Below are 10,529 nucleotides of genomic sequence, written 5' to 3' on the forward strand. Positions count from 1 at the left end.
AGCTGTCTGATCACATTTGAAAGTTAAAATGTAATCATTCAGATTCTCCACTAGAGAATTTCCCTCAAACTCAGTTGAGGTTATTAGCAATTCATTGATATTAGTACTGTATTTCTACCCTTCATTTTGAAGCTCATTATTTGAGTGCTCAGTTTATTTAAAAAATATGAAATAACTTTCCATGTTTAATTTCTACTTCTAGTAATCTTTAATTTCTCCACATATGATTAAGATACTGGAATGGTTCATGATATAACTAGAGCTGCTAATTTAGTCCAGGGCAGATCTACTTGGATTGGGCATACTTGAAGTTTTTCTTTGCTGGGAACTAATGCATAGAATGCATAGAATGGATTTCTTTTTCTGACAGCATTCCACTGCTCTTAACTGCTGGGGCCAGATTTAAAAAAATCCATAGTGAATTTTCCCAGAACTGTACTGGACAAAAGTTTCACCTGCTAAATTTCTTGTACATGGAGAGACAGCTATTAAAACCATACCATACGAGTGCTGCCTCTAAAATCCAGTAGGGACAGTCACTGTTTCTCAGTCTGAGTTTCCCATTTGTAAATTGGGATAAATTGGGATCTGGTGATTTATTGGCAAACAAGCTTTAAAGCACTCTTCTAGCTTTGAAGTGCTACATGGAAGTAGTGGAAGTAATATTTTACAAATGCGCAATGTGAGCCCTGCAGTTTTGTTTGGCAATTGTTTGTAGAGGCGAGAGTTTTATCTATGCCCAAATTAGCAGACAGCCGTAGCCACCAAGCTCCACACAGTAGGCTTTACAGATTGTACAGACATGGGGCTGTAAACAGCTTTAGCACAACCTCATTTATCATGCCATGGTCCGTTACCTCCCTAGCATGTTATTTTATGCTTGCTGAGCCCTAACACACCAAAGGTTGCCCGCTGTTTGGGAGTCTCAGAACTGCCTGAGAGCATAGCGTAATGAATGCTCAGCTGAGTGGAGCGTGTTTCTGTTCATGCGGTGCTGTAATTTGTTTATCTGTCTAAAGATTATGCACTTGAAAATCTACAATTTGATGCTGCCTTTGTAAATTATCAAGTCGTTTTTGATGAATGTATCTCCACTTCCGATAGCAGTGGCATTATGAGCTTGAAATATTGGAAAGTGTTCATGCATGCAATGCAGAAGGTTAAGTGTGTGTGTGTGTAGATAGATAGATAAAGATACAGATTTCTAGGTAAGCATGCTAGGAAGCAAATGTGACCTTAAGCTTCCTTACTGCATTAAAAATAATTCAGTTTTAACTTTATAGTCCCAAATGTGGCTGTTTATATATAAAGTTCTTACCCGGTCAAACTTGACTTGATTACAGATGAGAGAAAGCTTGACGGTTTTTCATTTGAAATAAATTAGGGTGGTAAACTATTTGCAAGCACAGCTGCGCATGTACGTATGTTTGAAAGAACTGGGGAGAGACAGTGGGTTCCAGATTTAATTATCTCCCAGTTTAACCAGCCTGAGAAATTGCAAGGCAGTCTCCCTCTTAAGTGATTGCTTTAGCAAGGTCATTATGCTGGATAAACAAAGCAGACGGTTGGGGTGGTCGATGCAGTAGCGAAAGCTGTGTCGATTTCATTATTTGTCTGAAAGGAAGGGAATAAAGTGCCAGTACAGGACAGAAATAATGCTGGGTAGGAAAAAATAATGTTCAGCTGCAACTCATTTTGAGATGGATATGCATATATAAAAATTAAAAATTCTACTTAAGTCAATGGCAAAGCTATCATTGATGTTAATGTTTTCACTCTTCATTCTGAAGCTTATAGTTCTTTTAACATCTAGTTGAAAGCCAGATCCACAGAAATCAAAACTTAATCCCAAATAACTTAATCTATTTAGAAATAGATCTTGAAGAAGAAACGGTTCTTTCCATAAATGACATGAATATCACGTTGTTCCTTTTTCCCTCCTTCTAAATTATTTCCATTTTTTCTTCAATAGCTAACAAAATTTAACCAGAGTTCATACCTATTCTGGTAAAAGGATTAAATTGGAAGCATAAATCATCTTAATCAGTGTCCTAATAAATTAAGACTTTTAATGGTGAATGAACAATAGGAGTTTAAAAAACTAAGATTGACAAATGTTTCCAATAGAGACCGCAGGATTGAAAATACTCTAGGTGCTTTTGTCAATTTAAAAATAATATTAAAGTTACTCCATTCAAACCAGTTGAACTCAATGAGCCTTTCTACCACACCAATGTGGTTAGGTTGGAGGTGGATGCCTTTATGCTGGAGTGAATTCAATTTATTGTATATGAGGTTTCATCCTTAGTTCATGTACTAAAGAGAAACATAGGTTCATTAATTCAGAGTCACCTGTATTAAGATATTGGCCTATTTATTTTAATTAACTGACCAGTGAAAATCTTACAAGTTAATTGATTAATAGCTTTGATCTGTTGACAGTGCCTTATAGAATATGTATTAATGACTGCATCGTCAGAGGATAAGTGTTTCCAGCTGTGGTTTCAATTTAGCTAATTTTAACAGTTTTAAGACCTGTCATTTTTAAAAATCACTCAATGAAATAACATTGAAATGGGCTTTTGGCTGGATGCTAGCCAGATGCCCCTTTGCTAGTTTTAGAGAAGGCATGGAATGCAAGAAGAGCTGCTGAAATCCCCAGTTCTCTGTGGAAGCAGAAGCCTTCTCCTCTTTTGTATTTGCTGACTGGAAATTGTTTGATGTGTAGTAACAGAACTGAAAAGTGTTTAAGTCAGTGCAAGTTTATGCTCTGTAGACTTTGGAAGAATAATGGGTGCATTTGGAAACTTCTTTGAATGCAGCAAGTTGCTTTGTTTTGAAGAGTGGGAGTGTGTCATTTTTAACATTAGCAATCCAAACTTGTATATGCCTCTTTAGAAGTAAATATCATTCTGTTCGATAGTCATACTTCCAGGATTCTGGTCAAAATATGACCTGCCCTCTTAAGTTCCTAAATGGTTGTGGATTAATGTCCAGGGCCAGATCTTGCAACAACTCACTGACTGAACTGCTTTTTCCATCTATGGCTAAAGTTACATTTAAGCCAAATATTGTAATAGTATCAGAGTGCGACATTGTAGTGATGCTATTCATATGACCCATATTTACAAATATAAATGCATTGTAAATAAATGCAAAACTATTCTTCAGTTAATTTGATTTATACAACTATGTTTTTGATCTCTGGGCAAATGCTTTCCACAAAGTATCAGTACTGACTAGAAGCTTCTTTTATGTTTCACTCAGTCAGAAAATGATGAACGGCAAGTGGTGTATGACCACATTGGACCAAACGTCTGCATGGGGGACCACAAGGTAACTTTATCTACTTCTGGTATGAAGACCCCAATGTATCTATGGCAGGTCAGGCAGGGTGGGACAGCTGCTGGGAAGGATTTTTAAGTTGGATCTGGAAAGACACTGACCTCTGGTTCATAACCAGGCAGATTATGGGCCTGGTGGGACAGGGAAGGCTGGGAAGGATTCTAGGCAGGGATTGTGCAGTTGCCCAGACTACTTACAGACACATTTTTTTAATGAGAATTATTCTGCATAAACTATTCACATAGTATTATGAAAAAATCCAGATAACAGTGTCCTGAATATGCAAACCACTCTTTATTTTTTCAAAACAGAAAAAAAATCCATTACAGGGGGGTGAAAACAGAATAGCTGTCCTATAGCTTTTTTGTGGCTGTTGTTAATACAGTACAGTGGTACCTCGGGTTAAGAATTTAATCTGTTCCGTGATTCTGGTCACAACTCGATTTGTTCGCAACCCGAAGCAAATTTTCCCATAAGGTTCAATGTAATTACCATTAATCCGTTCCGGCGTCCGCGGACCACGCGTCAATGGCAGAAAAATGGCCGTGGACCACGTGGCACGGGCGGAAAAATGGCCGCGGACCACGTGGCACGGGCGGAAAATGGCCGCGGACCACGTGGCACGGGCGGAAAATGGCCGCGGACCACGTGGCACGGGCGGAAAATGGCCGCGGACCACGTGGCACGGCGGAAAATGGCCACGTATCCAGTTCGTACCCCGAGGTGGAGTTCGCAAACTGAGATAAATTTTTGCGGCCGGAGCTGGTTGCAACCCAAAAAGTTCGTAAGCAGAGGCGTTCATAACCCGAGGTACCACTGTATTAGAAACTAGTCCATGGAATTTTACAGACTAAATTTTACAGGAGATCCAAGGATCTCTTCCTGCCTCTTTCTTTTTTCTTCCATTAAACATTCACATGAAATACAAGTTGTAGGCTACTGTTTAATCAAAATTGTCCATCTAGAAGCATTCTAGGGCTGTTGTAAAGAATGCACTCTCATTTAGAATAAAACGCAGAGAACAAATTAGGACTTATTTGAGGGTATATTTCAATAGGATCTGGATAAAAAAGAGTTGAGGAAACCTGTAGGGTGAAGGAGGAGTGGTGAGGCAAAAAGCCTTCACTTTTCAGAGGGTTCTGTGGAACAGGATAGAGAGATAAAAATGGAAAGGGAGGGAAGAGGGTGAATAAGCATGATAAAAAAACAGCCTGCTGGAAACTGTTCTCCCAGATCTGAAAAGCAATGGTTTTTCTGAAGCATCTTGGAAAGCAGTGAAAATATAGTTAGCTGCATCCTTGGATGGGCACTGGAGCAGTAGAATGAAAGAAAGCCCACACTACACTGCTCCTTGGCAGAAAGCCCCATGGTGCTTTTTGCCTAAAGCTGCATGCAGAAGGAAAACAGCCTTGTGTGCTTCAACAGACATATTTTGATAAGGTTTACAGGTATTTGAAAGAGAATCCCAGGGAGGTAAGGCTAGTCTAGGAAGGCAGGGAACAGCATCCTGGAAGAAGGCAGTGGTAAACCACCTCCATATTGTTGCTAAGAAAACTACTTGGACATATCCATGAAGTCACCAGTGGTAGAGATCCTTAACTCAAAGGAGACTTTACTACTTCATTATTGGAAAGCTCTGGTTTAAACTAATAACAGAGAATGATGTTTCCTCTGGTGATGTTGGACAGACTGGGGATTTCTTTCCTTCACCTCAGAAGATGGAGGCCAAACCAGATCCAGGCTGAGTGATGTCTAGAGCAGACCCACTAAAATCCTTGGTTTCAGAGGGGCTGAGCTTAGCCCCTTTCCCTTGAATCCTGACCCAAGGTACTGGGCCACCTCCTGGGATCCAGCCTGTTGGCACATCATCTGGAGCAAGCCATCTAACACCTCGCCTCTGATAGGGCCGGCTCCCTAGAAGCATTCAAGCAGACTTGTCATGGCAGCCTGTGGCAGGCCCACCTTTTAACCTGCTTTTGCCCCCTCCTTTTTCCTCCACAGCCCGTGTTCCTGTCCTTTCGAATAGCCGCTGGGGCAGGTAAACCTATTGCCAATATGCACAAGTGTTGTGTCGTGCAGTGACGTGGTGGTAAATATCACGTTAGATTTTTCTTATCTCCTTCTTTCCTCCCCCTTCCTTCCCTTTGATGGTCTGGTTTCTCCAATACTTCCTTTCCCCTTTCTCACCCACCTTCCTTTTTGTGGGGCTTGTTTGCTTTCTTCTTTGGTTTCATTTTTTAGTCTTTTTGGTTTTGAAAACAAAACAATAGCTGCCCGTCAATTCTACAACAGGAAAAAGATGCCTGCGACATGAGAAGATATTTCGGGAAAGTTCATTATAGCGAGAAGGAGGAAGAGGAGGAGGAAGGCTTCAAAGTCCTGCCCATCGCTTAAATTGTGACAGCTCTAGCCATCCATCCAAGTCCTGCGTGCCCTGTTCTTCTTTTATTATTACTGTTCTTGTTATTTTAGGTTCTTTATGCTCCACTAGCTTATTTCAGGCGTGGACACAAGTCCCCCCCCCCCCCAAAATCTCTCATACCTCACTGTCTCGTATATTCCTGTGACGTCAAAAGTGGACTTTTTATTTTTATATGTCAATGCCTATGTTATGCTACAGTCTGGTTGCCAAAAACATACCAACAACAACAACAAAATCCTCACACTAGTTTGTTACAGTGTTTTGTGTTTTGGATTTCACTGTGAGGTTTGTGTTTTTAGTTGGTCAATGTGGAATGAGTGTATATATATAGATATAGATATAGATATATATAGACACACCTTCAACATTAAGACCATTTTCATCACCCTTTCCTAGCTTAAAGCCAGGTTGGGATTTTGTATATTGCCTTGTATAGAAGTCCTGCTGTGTTATTGTTGTTTGACCCTGTGATATTTGGGGGTGGGAAAGAGGATCCAAGTATGTTTTGGTTTTTTGTTTTGTTGTCCTTTTTATAGACTTGTTTTCTCATGTTATTTACTATACTGCCATGTTCCATGGTTTCTGAATCACACAACAGCAGCTGCTTTCTATACGTGTATATATTTATATATATATTGTATGTGAGTGTGTATAGAGATATATATATATACACAGATATAGAAATAATTTATAATTACAAACGATCTGTCTTTCCTGATACGAAGTAGACTTTTCCAAACAAGTCCAAACAGTACCCCCTTTGTCTGGCAGGAAATTCTGCCACTGGTGATTCAACTCGGGATTAACTTGCAGACTGAGGAAGGGAGGCAGAGTTCACGAGGGGGAGAGTGTTGGACGCTTCACACACCCTTCTGAAACACGTTTCTTCCGCGTGGAAAGCCACGGCCGTCAAGGAGACGCGGAGGTCCCACCCGATGGGTGGCGACTCGACCCAATTTTCTTGCAGCCCTACTTCCAGTTATTTTACTTCGAGCAAACCTGCCTAGGCTCAACGCTAACAGTGCGGACACGTGTTTCAGGAGGCGGGTGTGAGCCCCGCAGACTGCGGTGCCAGTTGAGAGCTGCTCGGGCCGACGGGTCTTTCCCCAGTGTACGTACCGCGAGGGCGCTCAGCAGTCCACCGCGCCAATCGCACCGCTAAGCAACAGCTCTGGTGCCAAAGCATGTGAGTGGAGAGCAGGCACAAGACCCGGGGGGTGGGGGATGGACCAGCCCCTCGTCGGGGAGCACTTGTTAACTCGGACTAGAGGAGGGTCGGGAAAGCTGAAGCTCCCCCCCCCCCCCACCGGACTACAGCATTAAAAGGTGATTAGCGAGTCTGTTGAAGAAACACACACGGAGCACGTTATTGATTTCATTGAGAACACTACCGAGCTCGGAGCGGGCGGAGGCAGGAGTCGGAAGATGCCTTTGGAGAACAAATCAAGCTTTGTGGCGGGTGGGGTGGGAGGAGGGAGAAGAAGGGGAAACGAGAGGAGGAAAGAGGGAGAGAAACTTCCGCAGGGTGGAAAGAAAGTCTCCCGGGAATATGTCCCTGATCCTACAGGAGTAGAGCCATTGGAGGTCAAGGGCGGGTGGAAAGACACAGAGCCGCCTGGGGCTGGGAGGAGTTTGTGTGTGGCGGGTTCACTGCGAAATGAGCATTCTGGTTCTCAAGCAATAAAAAAAAAACTGATCATGGTTAAAATGGCTGTTTGGCTTTTTCTGCGCGTCCCTTGTCCTCTCTTGGGGTGAAAAATACAGATTAGTAAAAGGTTCTAGTAGCCTTCGTTTTAAACCAGCCTGCCGAGTCCGGTGCTTCCTCAATGTGCTGAACTACGAGCCCATCGTCCTCATCCACGGGTTGGGGAATGTTGCTATAGTTCAGGAACCTAACTTAACTGGGCGGCTGGTGTCAGGTCGCACTAGCCTAAGGAAACTGGCTTCCTGCGAGATTTTAAGATGTTACGTGCCTTTTATACACGATCCACAAACCGATCAGTGTTACATGGTAGTCTGGCTGGGGTGAAAAAACTGCACCTGCCTTGCTGATCCCATGGCTAAAGTTGCCGACTGCTCCCAGAGTCTTCCCGCCAGGCCAGCTCCAGCGGAGCCTTGCTTGTAGTGGAAATAATGAATGTGAGCGCCACTGCGGCGACACAATCCCCACTTTTAGCCCCTATCTCTGATCGGAAGCAATGTTCACTTTAATGGGATTTATCTCAAGCGAAAGGCATACTGTGTCCGCAGCGGGGAGAAAAGTGACGTTCTAATCGCTTTCAGCCTGCGGATTTCCTATTAGAGCAACAGAAAAACTAAAAACGGCCGCCAATCATATTATCTCCCCTTTATGGGTTAACACTGGCTACCTTAACACAACACGTTGAATAGCCCAAGTTTAGCCGAGCTTGGCATGTTGTGTGAATATATCTGTCCTGCGTCTTTACCAGATTTTGTCAAGTTGTCTGAACGCAGGCAGTGCAAAACTGCCGATGCAGAAGCAATGAATGAATTCATTATGAATTTATATCCTGCTATGGACTGTGAGAGATGGTTGAGTGCTTCCAACCACGTTGATCCGGCATAACTCCTCTCCCTGTTTTCCTCGGCTCCGCGTTGTTACTGAAGGTAGATGAAAGCAGCCTTCTGTGAAGAGCGCGAAGCGGAGGAGGCACCTGCAGGCCCCTCGCCGTGGCCTGCTGGCTTTCCTGCCCTGGAAGGAAAAGCGCCGAAGTCAAACGGCGGCGGGGATGCCAAAAACAGGTCAGGCCCCTTTAGACTGTCTGAAGAACAGGCTGTATCCCCAAAAAGCAATACCAAAGCTGAAACGCCCTTTTCCACACAACTTGAGTGATCTAAATGCCCCACTTCTTTCGTGCCTGGTCTCCTCTGCAAGGACCTGCCTAAGACCTGTTTAAATCGGGCTATATTCGTTGAATTGGTCCCCGGCCAGCTGAGTCAACAATGCGACCCTGCACGGATCTTTTGAGAAGGAAGCTGCAGTGAAGTCGATGAGACAAGTGCACAATTGCAGCCTTCATCATGCGAGGCCGAGGGGATGTTGCTGCTCCGAATCTCCACAAAACGTTCACCTTCTGACATGCATCCTGCCAAGAATTCATTCTTTCTCCCTCCCTCGTTACAATTCTCTCTGGGAGCTGAGGGCGGAGAAAATGGGGGAGGGGAGATATCTCCTATTTTGCCCTGCATCAACTGCCATGACCTCCCTGTTAATTTGGCACTTCGACCATTGCACCAGACTCGGTTGCTGTGCATGATGACACTTAGGAGTTTGATTTCGGGCGAGGAAACCATGCTAGCCTATTATAGACACACACACACACGAGTCTTTAAGCACTAACAATTCTGGTCTGCCAGAATAAACGAGTTAGTCTTTCAAGTGTCACCAGACTCTTCATCTCAGGCTCCTGCCAAGCCTTAAAGAAAACGTTTATTTGACATTGTAACGTCCCTGATGAGAGGAAAAATACTCCTGCAGGAATTACATTTACAGTAATCTGCAGTTCTTCAGGAGTAGCAATAACTTCAGATGGAGGAGGGCCCAAGTTTAGAACTCAAGAAAGCAAGGCACATTGGTTTGAAAGAACAAACATTTATATCAAGCATTTATTTGATATAACACATTACCTGAGTTCACAGGGTAACACAGAACCGTAACTAGCCAACTACCTCGCCACCCGAGTAATCGGGCAAACCGAGCCTAGGAGCTCAATTTGTGGTCCAGTGCCTTAGGAGAACTCAGAAAATTAATTCAGCATCCAGCCGACCTTCCCTTGGTTAATACTTGGATGGGACACCAGCAGCGCTGTTGGTGTTGGCTGGATGACTGTCGAAAATACATCTCGGGAAGAAAGGGAAAGCAATAACAAAATGTATCTCATATATGTGCCCATTGTATTATCTCATGCAGTTTCCAGAGAAAGTTTACATTGAAAGGACCGCTCTAAAGGATACTTCATCCAAAGGAAGTATAGAGCCTGACGCTCGCTTTAATTGCTTCATTATGAAACTACCGCCTCCGCATTCGTCCCGCTTTCGGAGATTTTTGTTCTTGGGAGAAAGGAAAAAGCATACGGGCTTGGACTGAGGGAGCTCCGGTTTCGCCGTTTCGGAAGGGCCGAACTAGCGAATCTGCTCCCCGCGTGTAGTGGAGCCTCATAACAGCCCGTTCAGCTACGAAGTATGAGCGAAGAGGCGAAGCCAGAAACGCACTTTGCCCAGCCGCCTCTAAATCCCGAGGTTAGCCGTCACGTGTGGATCGATGTCCTGGTGAGCCAAATCGTTGGGAACAAGCCCGCTTTCAGAAGCGATTTCCTTCCAAGTCGGTTTTTAGAATGGCGAAGAAACGGTCCCTCTTTCTCTCAAAGGGGAAGCGATTAATCACAACCACCGTTAGGGGGTGGGAATGGGGTCTTAAAAGCCGCTGTTTTTGATGCTCGTCAGAAACAAACGGACCTGGCTCCCGACCTTTTGGAAACGCGGGAAATGAAGGCGAATGCTACGATGTGGACAGAGAACAACGTCCAAACGAGGGCCACTTTCCAAATGCTCAAGGCTGGAACTGTCCGGGTCCCAAAACGCGCTGAGCCTGGATTGGGTTTGCGATCCACTTCTGGCTTACTCGCCCCGATTTTCTGGGCCTGCACGCCATCAGAATTCACGCAGCAGCCTAGGCTAAGATGTGTTTGGCTCGTCTGGGCCTTAAGATCATTTGTTTAATTTTAGCTTGTATCTTACAAGG

At 43.9% G+C, this 10,529-nt stretch overlaps 1 protein-coding gene across 2 annotated transcripts in view; it reads left to right on the forward strand.

Annotated features, from left to right (window-relative positions):
- The window catches only part of INPP5A (inositol polyphosphate-5-phosphatase A), a 323,622-nt gene extending 316,147 nt beyond the window's left edge, over positions 1–7,475 (forward strand). The window contains exons 14-16 of one of the 2 annotated variants that reach the window (XM_088132558.1): positions 3,268–3,336; positions 5,347–5,383; positions 5,638–7,475. In XM_088132558.1, the coding sequence (XP_087988684.1) occupies positions 3,268–3,336; positions 5,347–5,383; positions 5,638–5,687 (156 nt within the window). In that variant the 3' untranslated portion in view covers positions 5,688–7,475. Of the gene's footprint in view, positions 1–3,267; positions 3,337–5,346; positions 5,435–5,637 lie in introns of both variants that reach the window. The other variant, XM_088132559.1, reaches the window with a different exon arrangement.
- The last annotated feature ends 3,054 nt before the right edge of the window (positions 7,476–10,529 follow it).

This window comes from Python bivittatus, unplaced genomic scaffold (genome assembly GCF_059951505.1).
Source record: "Python bivittatus isolate LINGU-HERP-01145 unplaced genomic scaffold, Pbiv_v1 ctg000980_np1212, whole genome shotgun sequence".
In the NCBI taxonomy this organism is placed as follows: domain Eukaryota; kingdom Metazoa; phylum Chordata; class Lepidosauria; order Squamata; family Pythonidae; genus Python; species Python bivittatus.